The sequence below is a fragment of the Alexandromys fortis genome, unplaced genomic scaffold, assembly GCF_014885135.2.
Source record: "Alexandromys fortis isolate MF-2015 unplaced genomic scaffold, M_Fortis_MF-2015_v1.1 scaffold_54, whole genome shotgun sequence".
NCBI classification, from domain to species: Eukaryota; Metazoa; Chordata; class Mammalia; order Rodentia; family Cricetidae; genus Alexandromys; species Alexandromys fortis.
Genome location: NW_026067958.1, coordinates 757,039 through 777,212, shown reverse-complemented (window position 1 = coordinate 777,212; position 20,174 = coordinate 757,039). Strand labels below are relative to the sequence as shown.

The window sequence follows — 20,174 nt, the reverse complement described above, 5'->3', positions numbered from 1 at the left end:
AAAAATTTCCGCCTGCTCCCCGTTTCCCATTTCCCTCCCCCTCCTCCCACACATCGCCCCCTCCCTCCACTCCCTTTACCCTCTCCCCCTCCTCCCTACTCCATTCCCCCTCCCTCTCAAGAATGAAGAGCAGTCCATATTCCCTGCCCTGTGGGAAGTCCAAGGTCCTCCCACTTCTACCCAGATCCAGGAAGGTGAGCATCCAAACAGGCTAGGCTCCCACAAAGCCAGTTCATGTATTAGGATCGAAACCTAATGCCATTGTCCTTGGCTTCTCATCAGCCTTCATTGTCTTCCATGTTCAGTTATTCCGGTTTCATCCCATGCTTATTCAGTCCCAGTCCAGCTGGCCTTGGTGAGCTCCCAATAGATCAGTTCCACTGTCACTGTGGGTGGGTGCACCCCTCGTGGTCCTGACTTCCTTCCTTATGTTCTCCCTCCTTTTGTTCCTCATTTGGATCCTGTATCCCAGACCCAAAAAAATGAACATGGGATGTACTCACTCATAATTGGTTTCTAGCCATAAATAAAGGACATTGAGCATATAATTTGTGATCCTAGAGAAGCTAAATAAAAAGGTGAACCCAAAGAAAAACATATAGTCATCCGCCGGGATATGGGAAATAGACAAGATTGCCAGGCAAAAATTGGGAACTTGGGGTTGAGATAGCATGGGGGTAAGGGGAAATGGGGTGAGAAACGTGAGAAGGAGAGGATGGGGGGAGCTTGGGGGAATAGGATGGTTGTGATAAAGGAAAGTTGGATACGGGAGCAGAGAAATACATATCCTAATTAAGGGAGCTATCTTAGGGTTGGCAAAAGATTTGACTCTAGAGGGGCTCGCAGGTGTCCAGGGAGATGTCCCCAGCTAGTACCTTGGGCAACTGAGGAGAGGGAACCTGAAATGACCCTATCCCATAGCCATACTGATGAATATCTTGCATATCACCTTAGAACCTTCATCTGGCGATGGATCGAGATAGAGACAGAGACCCAAATTGGAGCACCGGACTGAGCTCAAGATCCAAATGTTGGTCTGGATTTTATTCTTCCTTTCCTGCATTATCACCTGGCTCTGTGCCTTTATTGGGAAGTGGCCACCTATCCACCTTCTGTAGGAAGCCTTCATTACTCAAAATACCTCTGCATGGTGGGTGATATTTTTCTGTCACAGCCTTGGGACCAGGCTAACTCTGGATTGGGGCCATACTTCTGCTTCTTAGAATTTGACTCCTACTTGACAAAGCTCATGCCGAAGATCAAATACTCAGGACAAAGGCACTGTCATCGCTGAAGGATTGCTTTGATCCAGGACATCTTTCTGTGGAGACTTTAATCTCTGTCCTAAGCTTCTTGAACATCCTAACTGGAACCTCTCCAAATCACAGGGAAAGACGCTCCTCGAGTTTGTACTCATCATTTATGATTCACTTAATTTCCCTCTCAAGTCCATTTGTGAAGCTCCCAAAATTTGGTGCTAGTTCTGGAACATGTGCGCCTGCACATACAAACCTGTTCAGACATGTTCAAACACAGACATATTCCCATGTCTCCTTGGATAATTCTCAGAAATACAGATTTAGTTTTTAATGGTTATCTTTATAGATGCATAAAGCAGTGGCTGATAGCATCAGATTGTATATTAATTAAATAATAATCTACTGGTGCGAGGACTGATATGTAAAGCATATATTGAAAGCATCATTTTTCTACTTTTTTATTAACACTTTTAGCAATTTGATAAGATTCTACTTAGCATCACAGTACTTACATGCATTAAATACAGTTGTGAGCTCTATGCTGTAACATGGCATTGCGATTCCATGCTTTCTTACTGATTGCTGGTCTCCTGAGGCACTGTTTTGGCAGACTGTGGAAAATGTATGTATAGATGGGATCACTGTTGCAGGAAATAGTCACTGGGATCTGACTTCGGAGGTAAGAAATGGTCTGCAGTAATATCCTTGCACTCGGCTTCCTGTTGGCTGTGGGAGGAGCAATCTCTACCACAGACTCCTGCTCAAATATGTGGTTCAAATTCATGGGGCTGAGCAATCACTAACTGGACCTTCTTAAAACATGAACCAAAAGAGGGATTTCCTCTCTTAAACTCAGCCAAGTATTCGGTGACAGCAAATGATAAAACTAATTAACAGAATGGCTTCCTAAATCTCTCACATATATGGATATCTAAGAAACACTGTTCTGCATTGTCCTAAATACAGACCAAGAAATTCCATTTTGTTTAATAGCTACATTGTTCCATTCTAGGGCTGTGCTATACTGCATTTAACCTGAATAGCCTTACTGACAGGCATGCTGGCACTTTTCAGAGTTTTGCACTATGCATCCTTATTTGCATCATTCTAACATATGCTAACAAAACAGCCACTGGATATATTTTTATAAGCAGAAATTACATTTTCTATATACATATATAATTTGTGGCCGGGTGATGGTGGCGCACGTTTTTAATTCCAGCATTCAGGAGGCAGAGGCAGGCGGATCTCTGTGAATTTGGGACCACCTGGTCTACAGAGCTAGTTCCAGGACAGGCTCCAAAGCCACAAAAAAAAAAATTGTGCAATTTCCCTGTTGGATATGTTTTGTGCTCTTGGATGGAGTGAGGTTTTTTTTTTTTCTTTTCTTTTCTTTTTTCTTTTTAGCTCCATTTCTTACTTGAGAGACTTGAAAGTTTTGATGGAGTGGGCTTTTTTTTTTTGTTCCTTTTTAGCTCCATTTCTTACTTGAGAGACTTAACAATTTTCGGGAATCCTTATTGTACATTTTAAGTACTTATTTATTTATTGCTGGAACACTAGGTCTTCTGCTGGCTTTATATTAAGACCTCTCCCCTTGCCTCAGTTGTAAGTTAACATACCAAAGCCTGGGAGTTGGTAGTTCATTTCTTGACAGGGTTCAATGACCTTTTAGTTTGGTGATTATAATGTTGGAAAGTTCTTTATTATTATATTTTTCAGTATTTTTATGTTTGGTTCTTTTTCTTCACTTTAGTTACTTTATTTATGAATATATTTCTTTTATTATTGAGTTCTTACAGTTCTTAGATTTTATGTCTTTCTTGCCTCATTTGATTCATTATTATTCTCCTTTATATTTTTAAAAATATTTCCTTAATTTTTGATATTATAATATAAATAAATTATTTTCCACTCCTCCCTCCAAACGCTCCCATGGACCACCCCCTCTCCCTTTAAAAGTCGTGTCCTCTTGTTTCATGTCTCTTCTTATTTTATGTGTCTGAATCTATAGTGGCCCCATGTCTTTAGTGGACCAGTGTCTTGATATTGTAACCCGCTTGAATGTTCGTCACTGAAATACATCCCCAACCTGGACAGCGTCTCCCCGGTTCCCTGATATAAGGTTCTTAAGTGCTTCCCTCAAGTCTTGACTCCTGTGGACAGTGCATTATTACTCTGAGCCAATGAAAGCGGAAAAGATACAAGGTGGTATTTTCACAGCGTGAACCTCTCTGCTGGATGGAGGCTGTAGCAAATGTCTTTAATCTGGCAGTCATCCTTTATTTTAGAGAAGGCTGTGGCTATACTTCACACTGAGTATAATCCCCCATTCTTGAACAGCCCGGAGGAGTACTTCCTGAGACCAACAGTGGGAGAATCTGGTGGGTTCCAGGATGTCAAGTCCTCAGGACTAAACTTCCCCTCTAAGTCTGGAAGTCTTTGGCTCACGCACAATCAAACTCTCGCTTCAGTGAAGTAACCCTTTAAGAGTTGTTAAAAAATTTTGGTTCCAATGGCTTCTGTTCCAGGTGAACAGATCTCCCACTTCCTTTTGATACATATGTCACCCGAAATTTAGTGAAGGTGTATTTCTCTGAAAATATAGCTCTTAGGTTGGATTTTTTAAAATGAGTTTTAGTTCGGAGAGCTGTGTCTTGTTGATAGAACAGAAATGGCAGCTTCCATACTCTTTCTAATGAAGACCTCAAACCAGACACTCTTCTAATTGTTTATAATAAATCATCTTTGTCATCTACCCATTGTTTAGCTGCCCCATTTATCTAGAAACTACTTTGTTGATAAAAGTCTGTAATGGTCACCCAGGCTGTTAGAAAAATGGCCCAAATGGATTTGATTAGGGCTAGGCTATAAATAAAACGTTTGTCTGTAAAACCTGTAAGTTTAAAAAACTGTGTGGAAATTAAGTCCAGTTTTTTAAGATGACATATTGACATCAGCTTGGGTAGGGAAATTTTACAGCCTCCACTTCTGGATGAGAGCTAGGGGGAGTAATACCTGTTAAGAGATAGAATATTTTTTCTCAGGGATGAGAGCCCTCCATCCCCTTAATAGGCTATCAATCCCAAGTGAGCAACCCTAATATATAAACATAGGAGCAAGACTGAAGGCGCTCATGAGTCTGTATTTATGTATTTATATGCATATGTACACACATATAAATAAATATATATGTAAGAATAATAGACAATAAGAGGCCAAGAAATTGACAAAGAGTCATAGAGATATATTGAGGTTGGAGGGAGGACATACAGTACTCATGTAAAATTCTCAAAATAAATATTAAAGCTACTTAGCAGCAACAAAAATATGTAAGAAAAGGAGATATTTTTAATGTAATTTTCATATTTCAAATAATTTTTGATCCTTAAGTCACTCAGAAAAATCTTCCCAGGTTCATAATTATGAAAGATTTCTTTGATAATATTCTGATTAAATAATTTAAAATCTGTGTTTATGAAAAATTCTGTTTATTTAAATAATATCTTTAAAATCTATTAGGGAATTAGGAGGTGTTAAAATTTAACTAGCATTTTATGTTGGTTGGAGGAAGGAAAATGCTTATTCTTGTAAGTAGCTGTGGACATTGATAATAAAACAGCTATTAGAACCAAGCTATTCCCTACCCTAAGTTACTCCATATGGGAAACTGGTTCTTTATGCTGTGCTTTGCCCAGACACACTTGATTTCACAAGGAAACGTGATGCCAGTTTGATGCTGGAGGGTGACTGTGTGCTGAGTGGACATATAAATAGTGTTCTCTCTTTGGCACTTTCCCCAAGCATATGCTAATAAATAACTTATTCCTTTTAATAGAAGGAATGTGACCCCATACAATTACTACAGTGTGAGGAAATGGTGATATTAAAATCATGTCAGCAAAAGAGGGCAGAAAAAGAAAACAAATATTTGTTTGGGCAAAGCAAACAAAAAAGCAGTTGTAACATTCTCACCTCTACCATATAAGTTTGTGTGCTTGTTGTGATAAGAGCGGCAGGGCTGCGTCCCCGGCACCCGGCCGCCCGCATGGCTAGCTTATGCCCGAAATAATTACATGGAAACTGTATTCTTTTAAACACTGCCTGACCCATTAGTTCCAGCCTCTTATTGGTTAGCTCTTACATATTGTTCTAACCCATTTCTAATATTCTGTGTAGCCCATGAGGTGGCTTACCAGGGAGGATCTTAACCTGCATCTGTCTGGAGTGGGAGTAACCTGCATCTGTCTGGAGTGGGAGAACCATGGCAACTCTCGACTAAGCTTCTTTTTTCCAGCATTCTGTTCTGTTTACTCCACCCACCTATGGGTTGGCCTATCAAGGGGCTTAGGCAGTTTCTTTATTAATAAGAAATCACTCCCACATCATGCGCTAGTACTGCAGTACTAATTGTCATTTGATTGTCCAGCATGCGCATAAAGAGACTGGAGGGCAGAGATAATGCACACTGTCTCAGGCTTTAGTCTCATCCTACTAAAGTGGAATTGGCCAAACATTATTTTGCCCATTATTTGTCTGGATCTGGTACTGCCTTTTAACTTCTGGAGCTGGCTTGACCCTGGCTCTAAAGTCATCTACATCTAACAGTACAGCAGCTTCCCCAGCTTCCTTTGGTCAATTATCTCCCTCCTATAGGTCCTATCTGCATTTCTGTGAGCTTCTATGAAGGTCAAGCCTTATTCTGTAACCTACTGTTACACACACACACACACACACACACACACACACCACACATTCTCACATACATATGAACAGTCATGTTGGGGGAAAGGTCACTTGTTCCCAGCTGCCCATCCATGAAATAACCACTCAGAAAACTATACTATTTGCAATAGTGTTTGGCCAGTAGCTTAAGCGTATTTCTGGCTAAACTCATATCCTAAACTAACACATCTCTATTATTCTGTATATCACCATGTGGCTGTGGTTTACCAGCTAAAATTTCCAGCATCTGTCCCAGACAGCAGATCCATGGCTTTTCTCTGACTCCACCCTTCTTCTTCCCAGCATTCAGCTTAGTTTTTCCTGCCTAGTTCTGTTCTGCCCTTTCCATAGGTCCAAAGCAGTTTCTTTATTTTTCATTAATAGTAATCACAGCACACAGAGGGGACTCGCACACAGTCATTTTTATATATATGTGTATATATATGTATATATATACATATATAATCAAAAACAGTCATACACGATCACACATACACAATCATACACATGCTGTACATAAACAGTTACATACACACAATCATACATACATACATACATACATATATACATACACTGTATCTCTTTCACACACACAGTCATGCACACAGTAAGATGCAGGGAAAGGGAGGATATGTATTTATTGTAAACATGTGGTCTATGGTCTTAAAGAGTTAGTGTCAATAATTAAAGTTTATGTTTATATATAAAATAACCCATGTTTGCCTCAGCCAAAGCTAATAAGTAAAGTGAAACCTAACAAATTCTGCCAGTGAAACCAGCACACCTGGTAAATTTATCGTTATTCAATAAATTCTGACACTGTGGAAAGACACAAATGTGTTTGTTTGGGTTTCTGACATGGTGCTCCCAGGACACCAATTATAAGACATTTCTTCCGTTATTTTTTGCCTTCAGTAGAAGCTTACATTTCAGCACTTCCTCTAGTTTAACTGAAATTTTTTCTGTAGCCCTCAGGCAAGGCACAGTAGCAATGTAATGAGAGGCTACCACAATGATCCTACTAGTGTAGAAAACACAGTTATTAGACCTATTATTTTTAAATGTCTGCGTTCTTGGACTATAGAGGTTGAAATAAGAGCTGAATTTTAAATACCAAGTACGTTGTATCTACTAGTTTTCTGTGATTTCTGAAAAGGTATTAAAAATAAAGATAGCATTGGAATAATGGATATATACAGAAATCTAACTCCTAGCTTAAAGCCAAAGCCTCACATGCAATGTAATTCAAAGTTTTGTACTGAGGGTTCAGTCTTCTATTAATCTTTGAGTCATATTGTGAAGAAGAAAATGAATCTCAAGTCTAATAAAGGTATTTTGCATGTGACCAAGGTAGAACCAATCCCATGTCTTTACAAAAGCTTGCTGTGACTGGCAACTTGTCTGCAAAGTCTACATTCTCTTATCAAAAGAGTTTAGCTAAACTTGCATTATTACAGAAACAAAATGTTTCTGATGAATGAAAATGGAAGGAAATACTTTATAATTTGTTTATTATCAATTTCCATAGCAAATAAGGATTTGTAGTTAAATAGAAAATTTGGAGCAAATGCATAATTTTTATTTCAAAAATAAAAATAGTTAACTCTGATGCCAAACAAGAATGACCATTGCCCTTAAACACAAATTGTTGTACCCCAATTACCATGTTTCGATATGGTATCAAGTTCATAAAATTGACAGGTACAAAACAAATGAAGTTATAAATCAAGAGAATTTTCAAATGCATTAATAGAAATGTCAAGTAGGTGATTACAGGAAATTTGAGAAACCTCTGCTATAGGCCTGAGTTGGTATGTGATAGCATCCTCACCTTTGGGATGGCAGGTCTAAGGTTTGCTCATATACTTTAAAATGATTTGCCTAATTGCTGCAGGATTTTAGGTCACACACAAGGGTGGAAAATTGATGGCTATTTAAAGTTAAAGTTAGCTTCAGATAAATTAAATACCCAACATTGTTGCTCTCCACAGTCAATTAACTCCATAGAATCTTTAACACCAGTGTTCTTTTTCTCCCCTGGGAAATCTGGGTCGCAGAACAAAGGATAACATAAGTAGAATGATATGCGTGGCTACCTACTATACTAATTCCTATTACACACTGGTGACCTAGGACATGAGAGTTAAAAATTTCAAGATTCTACTGCAGGGACTACTACAACATTACTAAAATTTTGTGTTTTCTAGATATAATCCTAGTGTTGCAAAATGTTTCACAGGTCGTTGTTAAAAGTAATTTTTGATTTGCGCACAAAAATAGCACAAATAATTGTGAGAATGGATATCCTAGTTATCCACATAACCATATGCTTTTCTGTCATGAAAGCCCCATTTATTTATTTATTTATGGTTTTTTTGAGACAGGGTTTCTCTGTAGCTTTGGAGCCTGTCCTGGAGCTAGCTCTTGTAGACCAGGCTGGTCTTGAATTCACAGAGATCCACCTGCCTCTGCCTCCCGAATGCTGGGATTAAAGGCGTGCGCCACCACTGCCCGGCTATGAAAGCCCCTTTAAATCAGCCTTTAAAAAAGATAAACATTGCCATAAGTTAAATTCCTGACTTCTTCTTGAGTTCCCTTGTGTACACTGTGGAGGGAAAGCCAATAAACAATGGTACTGTAGAAAACAGTAGATAAGCCTTGCAGAAAAATATTATAAAAAAGGAAAATTTGCAAGTAAAAATGTATTAATTGTATGTACTATTTGCATTGTGTTTTCTATGAAACATTAGGTTTTTACAAAAATAGTTACTAGCAGGTGGCTCCATTGTGTTCTTTTACATATAAGGAGACTAAACTAAGAGAGCAGGGAATTGACTGAGAACTATACAGACACAGCGGCCTACTGTGACCCTAACTACCTTGGAGCAAATGTCTATCTTAGCCAAGATGCCAGACTGGTTTCTTCATTAAAAGAGTTCATTTTCTGTCTTTGATAGGTAGTGAATTCATTCTGATCCCTGGACATGGCAGGTTTGGTCAGCCTTATCCTATTAAAAAAAATCCTTTATTTTCTAGCATTAGACAGGGTTACTTATGCCTAGCACCTTGTCACTTTACTGATTAAATGCAGTTATTTGACTCCTTTTGCAAATGGGTGAAGCATGTGTGCATTTGTGTGATAGCATTATTTAACAGACTTGTGGTTGCTTTGGCAAGGAAAAAATTCATGAGAATATTGCTGCCAGTATTTCTCATAAATCTGAGATCACAGGACAAAGAGATGCTTTCCAGAGATGAAAGTACCTAAATGCGTTTAAACTATGAAGATAGGCAGTCTCGTCAGAGGTTGTTGGGGTAATGGCTGACAATGAGCATGTGTATCCTGTTTTTTTATCTTAGGGGATCACCGCCACTCCTGCCTGCCTTCCATTCATAACTTGTCCACTAGATTCTCATAATTCGTCTCTGTGGTGGTTGTTATTATTCATTTTCGTTCTACCCATATTTCTGCCTTTGTTTTGTTTTCTTGCTTATTGTCGTACTGACTTAGCTCGAGCTCCCTTGGGAATCAACTTCCTAGATCTTTCACTGCTCTAAATACCTTACTATTCCCTACCTCAGGAATCCAGAGCTAATGAAACACATACATGTGTTCAGAGCAGAAACAACGATGCTTGAGAATATGTGATCCAAACCGCCACAGGGAAAAGAAGTGTGGTATCGTTGCTGAATCCGCTGCTGCTGATACTGCTGCTAACACTAGATGGTTTAGCGGAAGAGGTAATTACCCAAGAGGGCTGATAAAATGAGTTGCTGGATGTTTGTGGGTATATCTTGAAGAATCACTCAGATTCAACTCTTTGGCCCGGTCCTATCTGTCTGTCTGTCTGAACATCCATGAGACTTAAGCTTCTTACTTTAAATTGTCAATCCAGAAAGGACAGATTTGTTTCTGCTAAAATGTGTGGCTGGACGGTCTTCCACCAATGCTCAGATGACTGGGTGCTTGTGACCTCTTCTCTCTGTCAATAATTACTCTGTTAATAATTACATACTAACTCTGTTCTACTTCACTAGTTTGGGATAGTCTGTGGATGCATGACGTTCTGGTTTTTGAGGCTTTACTTTCGAAACAAGAAGGCGTAGTGTTTATAAGTCATCTGGAGTCAAAAATAATCCTCTATCTTCCCTAAAAATATTTTTTATATCTGTTACTAACCAAGTATCTTGAAAAACCATGAAATATTATTTGGAACTAAATTTAAAATACTACCATTTGAAAGCCAGAAAGGAAAACAATGGAAAAGTTAGTAATATACTTCATGAAAATTCAATGAGAACAATAGATATTACATAAGTCTAAAATATTTCTTATGGAGGCCCTCAAATATGCAAAAATAATTATTGGCCTGACATAGAAGAAAACTAGTCTGAATTTAATACTCCGTAATTTAAAGACTAAAAGTTGTAGTTTGATTGGCAGGGGCATGCATAGTCTATGTGGGTAGAGGGAGATTTGAATTTCACATTTTTTGCCTGGTTAACATTCACATATTCATTTTTCATATATAAAAATTCATTATGTAACTGTAATTTTATATTTAATAGTTATCATATGGCAACTGAAGGAAAGATATGCAAAATTTTTAAGTCATTTTCAAAATGCAATGGCAATCAGAAGTTGATATAAAAGAAACAGAACAGGGCAAATACTTCGTGCATTCAAAGCGGTTAACAAGCCATCCATTTTAGCTTCTTGACAAACTTCATCTTTGATCACTAATTGACTATGTAAATGCTCACAGATACATACACATTGTCACCTGCCCACAAAGTTAAATTTTGTTTCTGAATCATGCCAGTCTCTTCTTGACTCCCTCACTCACGTTCCCATCCCCAGCTTTACATAGTCACATGTACCCATATGGCATTCTGGTTAAAATGTCCTTGCTACTGATGACTGCAAAAAGTAACTATGAAAGCTTCAGACAGCACTGTGCTTTGAAACATGTAAAATATCAGATTAGCAGCCCGGTAGGAAGTTAAGGTATACGTATGAAATAAAGTAAGTGATGAGATGCAAACAACAGGACTTACTAGAACCATTGACGAGCATGTTTGATGATGAACTGCAGGGAGGACTCGCTTTGAGATATGTGAGATATTTGCATACTAAAGCATGGTATAAATAGAAAGATTTCGGATTGTGCTGTCAGTGAACCAGAAAATAAGATGGTATTTTAAATTCATTTTCTACATTATTTGTATGAATGATTGAGCTTTTGAATATTAAAGTGTTCAATAGCTAAAGACTATTTTATAGTTATAAATGAAAGCCAGGTATTTAGTTTAATTTTAAAATTTAAAGTAGAAATGAAGTTTATTCGTGACACATGTACATAACAAAGATTTGCCACCGTGAATGATGTATTTGTCTGTTTTAAAATCAGTTTTTGAGTTGAAATTGCATTGATCTTAACAGCGATATGGGATATTATCATGGAATTAATCTTAGCTCTCAGTCTTAAATTTTGTGTGTGTGTGTGTGTGTGTGTGTGTGTTAAGAAAGCAAGGGAAAAAAAAACAAATAGTGAGGTAATGAGATAGGAAGTATTTCATAGCATTTGCTTTGTTTGTTTACACAGCTTGTATTTACCATACGTTGTTTTTTTTTCCTACATTGTTATAGAAACAGGATCCTGCAGAACTCAGAGACACCATCAAGGATAATTGACAGCCAATAGAATGGAAGCTGATGCCCCTTCCTCAAAATCACTGACCCTCACCTAGAGTAACGTCCTGAAATCAACATTTTAAAATCTCTTCTGAGCCCTCTATGGTGTACAGCCTGTTTCAGATGTGCGAAGACACTGGATATTTGTCAAATTGCCTTCTAGTTTTAATACCTCGTCATTTTCAAAGGTCTTCAAGAGTTCAAATCTCAAAATTCTTAGCTTTTTTTCTAATGCGTTTTCATGGAGTCTTTTGACTGGAAGCTTTTTGAACTATAATCATTAAACAATTTAAATGATAAATGTTGCATTTGCCTTTTCCGCTTTCCACTTCACCTAGCTCAGGAATTGTATCTACAAAAAGAATTGGAACTGCCACCCTGGGTTATCAGGATGGCTCAGTGAGTAAATGTCCTTGTTGCCATGCCTGATGGCCAGAGTTTTGTCCTGGAGACTCACAGAGTGGAAGGACAATCTGCTCCTTCAGTTTTTCTTTGAGCCCCCTACACACTCTGAGGTACATACAAATCCATCAATGCATGTGTACATATATGCACTCCCACATACTTAATTTAAGACTAATACCAAGACTATTACAATTATTATTTATAATATCACATTATGCAACGTATCATCCACATTGTTCTGTTATACAGTCTATTATATAATACTCTATTATAGTGCTATATGATTTTATAATATATAATAAAATAAAATAAAAATTTTAAAATATAAAGCTACCCTCTCTAGTTTCTCTGCCATCACTCATCCTCACCTCTCCCCCACTCTCAGATCAGACTAGATCTACCCTGAGCAACCTTAGGCTGGCAAGATCTCACTCAAGCTCCTACTCCCGGCATTTGAAGTACCCACATCACCTTTTCCAAACACAACCAACATAGGCCTCAGACTGACTTTGCTCAGCACTCCTTTTTCTGGACTAACTTTTCTCTCTTTACTATTTTACCCATTGCTTCTTTGCTTTATAAAATCCAACCCTCTTAGAGGTTGGCTCCAAAGGTCGGTTCTTTCATAACCTGTCTTGTGTTGCTCCACAGAAATCATTCCCTTTTGAGTAACTTCCCTCTCCTTAAATATTTCTCATTATCCTGCTAATGTTTATCCATATCACTTCCCCTTCTTTGCCTTACATGAGATGATAATCTCATCCAAGAACCAAGATAGGTGTTTACGAAACATGATTAATGAAAATTCAGATAGAGAAACTGGGGTTCAACCTGAAGGTCAGAAAAGTAAACAACCAGCCACTGGCTCTTCCTTCAACCTCAGTCCAAAACAGCAATCCTGCCTCCAGGAATCTCAGAATGAGACTGTATTTGAGAGCTGTTTCCTCCTGTTTTACCACCACCTCTAGGGTTGGGATTAAAGGCATGCACTACCCAGTTTCTATGGCAAACTAGTGTGGCTACTGGGATTAAGGTGTGTGTTACTATTATCTGGTCTGTGAGGTAGACCGGTGGGACTGTTTACTCTCAGATCTTCAGGCAGGTGCTATTTATTAGAATACAATTGAAATGCCTCTAAATCTTTATTTGAGAACTTTTAATGCGAATCTGTTTTCACTGTGAAGATATGGATCAACATCTGAATTATCTTGGTGAGACCTCTGATTTAGGTTGGATTACTGTGACCCTCCAGGAGATATTCTTTCTTCCTTTAAAACCACAAGGATTTTGACACTCTCCAAGAAATATCTTAAATATTTCCATTATACTTGTCTATAGGTGACATTTCACTCGTGTTTATCTTTACGTTCTATGTTTTTTTTTTCTTTGTTTTCATTCATTCTCCACCCTTTCTACACCATCTGTGGCTTACAGGGGTGGTCTCAGGTATGAACTCTTTCAGCAGCACATCACGGTGAACATATCTCTAGCCTTTGGGACATACTGTGAGACGTGGCTCTTTTCTTCCTCAGAAAGTAATACTAGTCTCAAACACCAGAATTTGCATTTATAAAGGAAAGCAATACTTTGAAAAGTCAAACTGGATGTCAGTGTTTAAGCTTCTCAAACTTTTCTGTTAATACAAAAGACATTAATTGACAAGATAAAATATTTCAAGGGAAAGTACAGGTTGTTGTATTGTGAATACCCATGCATAGTAACTAAATATAGTAAAGGAAAATCTAAGAGATGCCATCAACTCTATTTCCGAACTTTTAATGTGATCTCTATTCCATTTTTTTCCATTTCAAATATATGTAGTCTTGCCATATTACCAAGAAGTGAATTAAAACACAGAAAAGTCCAGAGGTGATTCTAACCTGAAAATTATAATTATACTTTATTATTTCTGCTGAAAACTTTCCCCCATAGCTCAACTCTTTATTAAGTTTATTTAATCTCATGTATTTGTGTCATAAGACAATCATTTTGTTAATAAATTTCATCTGTCTTGTAAGATGAGATATTCTGAAAATAAAAACTGTAGCTGTGTTTTTAGGTGAATGCATAGAAAACAACTTACCCCCAGTAGCCACAGTGATTTCACGTAGAAAATGACCATAAAATGGAAAATCGAAGGACAGATTCACTCTCTGCAAGGAACAACATCACAAAAAGAAATAAATCAATAATGTGCAGAATGGTAAATGTAAAATAGAAAGCGTTTCCATTAAAGCTAAATGATGTTTCTCCTTTACCCAATCGGTACTGTAGCTGACCTTAAAAATGAAGTGTTAGATGGTAATAAAGGATATTATTTTGCAATTAAGCATCTGAAAAAAATAAAGATATATTTTTGTGGCCTATTGACATCTTTCTGTTTTTACAAAGAATAACTGGAAATATAAATTCCAAGTCAAGCTATATTCTTTCTGCCCTTACCACTGTTGTTTCATTATTTTTAAGGATCTCTCTGCCACTTGATGAGTAAGTTTTCTGGGGTAGTTTGACATTTTACCAGTTGATTGAAAAACAGTAGAATAAAAACCAAAGACAGTGCTTTTTACACCATTTTAGCTTTGCTTTTTGTTTTTCTGTATATCCTATAATAAAAAATGATTGATGGATGATGATGCCATGAATCTGTAGATGCAGACCTGAAGACATCCTCATGTTTGTTTATTGTAGCGAACTATCCAGACATAACATATTGTGTCCATTTTAAAAGCACACAGTTGTATTATAAACAGTAACTACTGGAGAACTATTTCGATTTGGTATAGGAAAAATTGGATAGATATAGTTAGAAAATTTAAAAGCCTTATTCTTTTACCATCCTAAAGAAGCCTAGAGTATTGATTCATAATATATAAAAGATTTGCTTGTGTATATTAAATTTAATGCTAACGTATACAAAACTAGTAAAATACAAATGAATAGCTTTTTGTATGCCTAAAGCATTATGAGGCAAGACATAAGAACATGCTATACATAACAATGACTAGGACCTGAAAATAATAGATTTATCTTTCTACCTATTTTTCTGTCTATCTATCTATCTATCTATCTATCTATCTATCTATCTATCTGTATTTATCTATCTATCTATCTATCATCTATGTATGTACATGTACATATACATAAATATGTGTATTCGAAGGTAATTAATTAGCCTGGTTAAACCTCAACAGCATTACAGACTTCCTATGGTCAGGGCTCTTATGCTAACATTCCACCATTTTGACATTCATTTTTCAGAATCTACAAATTAAAATGTAGAAGAGTATGTCTATTGGAATTTAGCTCTCTCCAATTTTGCAAATGATTGCCTTCTCATATCCTTCAGAGATTTCTAATGACTTATTTGGCACAGAGTTAATCATTCAGAATCTACAGTGACTTTCAATTCGTTTTTTTTTCCTTTTTCTTGAAACGCACATCTTCCTAAAAAGTTTTTCATCACATTTATTTTATGTGAACAGTAAAATAGAAATGTTTGTTCTGTGCCACTTGAAGTGAGGGGTCACTGGTAACACTAAAATAAAAGCAACAATATTAACTGATGTGTCTGAAAGATGGCAAGAATAATTTGACGGCGCCAATTGCCATTGTGGACAGAATTTCACCACTCTAAACTCTTCCTCTGCTCATTAGTAAACTTATATTCTCACTAACATTTTGCTTTAAATATTTGTCAGCAACAAACTCAGTTTTCACCGAGGATGAATGAGAATCACATGGCAAATATTGTCTCAGATACTGTAGATATTTAAATATGTCTTGAGTTAGACCATGGTGCACAAGTAACACACAAAGTATAGAGAATGAAATAAGTGTTGAAATAAAAGCTAAGAATCCATCATCCACAAGAATTATACCTGTCATTGAACTTCTTTCCCATCTATCTCTCATGATGACATTCTCTTCCCTGTACAATAGCACTTAGCAGGTCCTGCCATCCAAAAGGCTGCTAAATGCATACATTCCTCTTGAGTCACTAATAATAACTTACTCACAAAACACACACACACACACACACACATTTCTTCACAGACCCCCTTGGCTCCAGTACCCCTTGAAGATACTGTCTAGCATTACTTTATTACCTTGTTCCAAAATCCTTTAGTCCATTGGTTTTTTCCCTCCTGGAAATAAGAGGGCCACACTAAAACTCATGTTTAAGACTAATCCATAACTAGAACTATTAGCAGACAACTCTATATCTTGTGGTCCTTCTCATGCTGGCCAAAGACTGCAGCTTCTGGTTTTTAAAAACCAATACTCTTAACTTTTGGTACCTGTCCTCCATGACACATGAGCCTTCATTAATCATGGTTTCTATACTTTTTCACGTATTGCTCTGATCTAAGTTGTGTCCTCATCCAAGATCTAATGACTGAGCAAAATTCTTAACAACAAAACAAAACAAAAAAACTTTGTGTGCAGAAGAGTGCATATACATGCCCATATGTGTGTGTGTGATATGTGTGACAGAGTATGCATGTGTGATCCAAGGGCATGTCCATGTGAGAAGGCTGGCATACACAAGAAGGTCAGAGAGGTATGTGCAGAAGGTCCTCATTTTCTACTTTGTTCTCTTGTTGCTCAATTTCATACATGATAAACTAGCTGGCGCACGAGTTTTCAGGAGTTCTCCAGGCATTGACTTCCATTTTGTACTAGGATTGCAGATTACAATGACTTCATGTGGCCTTGGGGATTTGATTTCACATTCTCATGCCACTAAAGCAAGAACTTCATGCACTAAGCTATTTCCCCAGCCTAGACAGAACCTTGCTTTGGAGGCTGATCTTGGAAGACACATGCTAAGATATGCAGAAATATTGTGGAAAAAAATAGTATAAGACAGAAGGCCTGTCATGTGTCACTGGACAAAGTGCCTGCTGTAAAGGCACAAAGAATAAGTTTGGATAGTGAGCTTCCCATAGCAGTCTGGGCATGATGAACATAATGGCCACAATCCCAGAGCTAGGGGCTGGAAGTGTATATTCTGGAAGACTTATGGGCCAGACAGTCTGCTCCCAAACAGTGAGTTCCAGGATCAGTGAGAAACCCTGTGTCAGACGATAAAGTAGAGAAGCAATCGAGAGAAACAGACTGATGTTAACACCTGGCATCTATATGCACCTGCACATGTGAGTACACCTACACATATACATATGCCCACATGCATATGCAACTATATGTAACAAACACTATATACACATACACACTGGGAAGACAAAGAAAAAGAATGAATGAGTACCACACCGGATATTCTACCACAGTCCATAAGCACAAAGAAGAGATAACCCAATTCCTAAGGTGCAAGCTGTCTGAATAGTTCTTGTCAGTAAGCTCTCGGAAACACTGGAGAACATGCCTGATTATCATGGGAAGGCAGGAAGCAAGCCATTCTTCCAGCTAACTACTCATTCTCTGTATTAACTCAGGTCACTCAACTGCTCAACTCTCCTCCAACTTGAGCCATGCCACAGGCAGAAAGAAGAAATATGACTTGAGTTGGGAAGTTATTCCCAACAGCTTCCTATCAGTGACCAGTGAAGAATCAACAGGGGCCAATAAGTGGAAGGGCCTTCAGAGTTCAGTTATTGCTTCTTAGCTCAGGTTTGTCTTCCCAGAATAACTCACTCATCTGTCTTAATATCTACATGCACAAACTGAATGGCTTTACCCAGTCTTATTTTGCAATCCTTCAGTGTGAAAACTACTCAGAGTCACAGTTCTTAGTGTGGCTCAAGGAGAAACCTAGGATTTGAACCTAGGTTTGATTACAAAGGCAGTAATCTCAAATACTGAAATAGTAAACACAAAGTGCTAGACAAAATTAGGGGAATCATAAGTTTCTCAACTAAACGTGTGTTATAATAAAATATCAATATAAACAAGCTCTAAAATTTTATTAAGTGCCTTCAAGTCAAATGATTATATATTCAATGTAATTACCCATAACTAATTAGATTATTATTTTTCCCAGGACGATACATCTAAAAGAAGTGTCAGACAAGAATAAGGGGAAGTTTTATTTTTTCACGTTTTCATTCTTCATTCATCACTGTGTGTGAAACATAGAGGTAGACAATGAGTAAATTTCACAGGGTCTCCTTAGTGATGGGGAGAACATGACTGAAGGATACATAATAGGACCATGTGTAGACTGAGTAGTATTAAGAAGTGACATTTGAGTTCAAGTTCAGGTACCCCAAATTGATTGTTTAAATAGGAAGCGACATAAGTTCTTCACAAAGATCTTAAAGTAAGACCAAAAACTTTGAAACTGCAAGAGGAAGACATGAGAAACCTTTCAAGAAAGGCAATAACTTTCTGAATAGTACTTTCACTGCCCCAAAGCTAATAACAAGAACCGACTAAAAGGATTGTGCACCATTCTAAAACTTTCGGTACAGCAAAGAAAACAAAGACCACAGTGATAAAGAGATGGCCCACAGAGTAGAAGAAAATCAACAGTGATTCATCCTTCTGATATTTACTATCCAGAATGTATAAAGACCTCAAAACATTAAAAATCTAAAGAACAAACAATCCATTTAATAAATGAGAAACTGAACTAACTAAAAAGATACTTTTCATATAAAGAATATAAATAGTTAATAAATTCATAAACACATGCAATATTTTAAAGAAATGCAAGTAAAACCCACTGATATTCCATCTGAACCCAGTCAAAATGGTTGTCATCAAGAAACATAAGTAACAAAAAAACAAATGTTAGTGAGGATGTGATAGAAAAAGAAATATATGGTCTAGCTACATCACTCCTGGGTGCATACCCGAAAGGAATCTAATATATCACAGAGTTCTTCATATTTTTCTATTTATCACTGTATCATTCTGATAAGCCAAATTACAGAACCAGCCTAGGTAGCTGGCAGTAAATAAATGGACAAAGAAAATGTTGCATCCATACACGATTTAGGGTTATTGACCTGTTAAAAAAAAAATCAATCATATTATGTGCAGGAAAATGGATGGAACTAGAGATCATTATGCAAGTAAAAAGCTAGACTCATAAAGGCAGATGCCATGTTTTCTTTCATATGTGGAATCAAAGAAAGTAAGAATAAGGGAAAATAATAGAAAACAAACAAACAAAAACAACAGGACCCAAAGTAGAGTACTGTTAATTGTTAGTAATAAGGGGAATAAATGCAGTCTGAAACACTTTATATATATGTCTGAGGAGGATATAATGAGATTCAGTTTTGAGAGTATGAGAAATGGCCTAGTAGTTAAGATCACTTGTTGTCCTTACAGAGACTTGGGTTGATTCGCAGCACACCTATGGCAGCTGTTTGGCATCTGTAACTCTAGTCTGAGAGGCTCCAACACTTTCTGAACCAGGTGCATGACAAGCATGCAGATGGTGCACAGATATACATGCTGACAAAACAGCCATACATAGAAAATAAATAAGAGTTTTAGTAACAGTCATTGTACAGTTAATATATTCTAACTGAAAAGAGTCTCAGTGCATGGAATACAGGACACAGACTGCAGCATATGCAGTAAAAGAGAAGGACTCTCACTACGGAGCATGAAAACTGGAGATACAGAATATGGTGACAGTGCAGATTTCCAGCTGGAAGAATGCTAAGCCTTGGGGACACCAAGTAAGCTGATGAAAGTAGGAAGAAAGGTCACTTGTGTTAGCTGTAGGAACAGCTGCTTTCACAAATTAGTTATGCATCCTTTAACTATGCAATAGACATTAATTAAAAGTGGCCCCAAACTGTCTAGGAACTATTCTGTATCTCAAAGGTTAAGGGATCCCTGAGCATTGCCAAAAACTGTAAACCGTAGCAACAACAACAACTAAAAAAAAAAAAAAAATCACACAGAAACTGGCATAGTAAATCTTACCTTAGGCATTATACTTTACCAGGAAATATTTATTGTTAAAGAGATAAAGTGATTAAGGAAAATGGCTATATGAAGACTCAATTAATGGATTAGTAGTCTGAGGAAAACACAAATAATCATATCAAAATAGAGCATAGAGATGGTCCTCACTTTGACCTGCAGCATTGATCAGAAACTTTAAAACTCAG

At 37.3% G+C, this 20,174-nt stretch overlaps 1 protein-coding gene across 1 annotated transcript in view; it reads right to left on the bottom strand.

Annotated features, from left to right (window-relative positions):
- The window catches only part of Plxdc2 (plexin domain containing 2), a 403,081-nt gene that overhangs the window by 164,676 nt on the left and 218,231 nt on the right, over window positions 1-20,174 (bottom strand). The window contains exon 4 of the mRNA XM_050152598.1: window positions 14,168-14,237. Within this exon, the coding sequence (XP_050008555.1) occupies window positions 14,168-14,237 (70 nt within the window). The remainder of the gene's footprint in view (window positions 1-14,167; window positions 14,238-20,174) is intronic.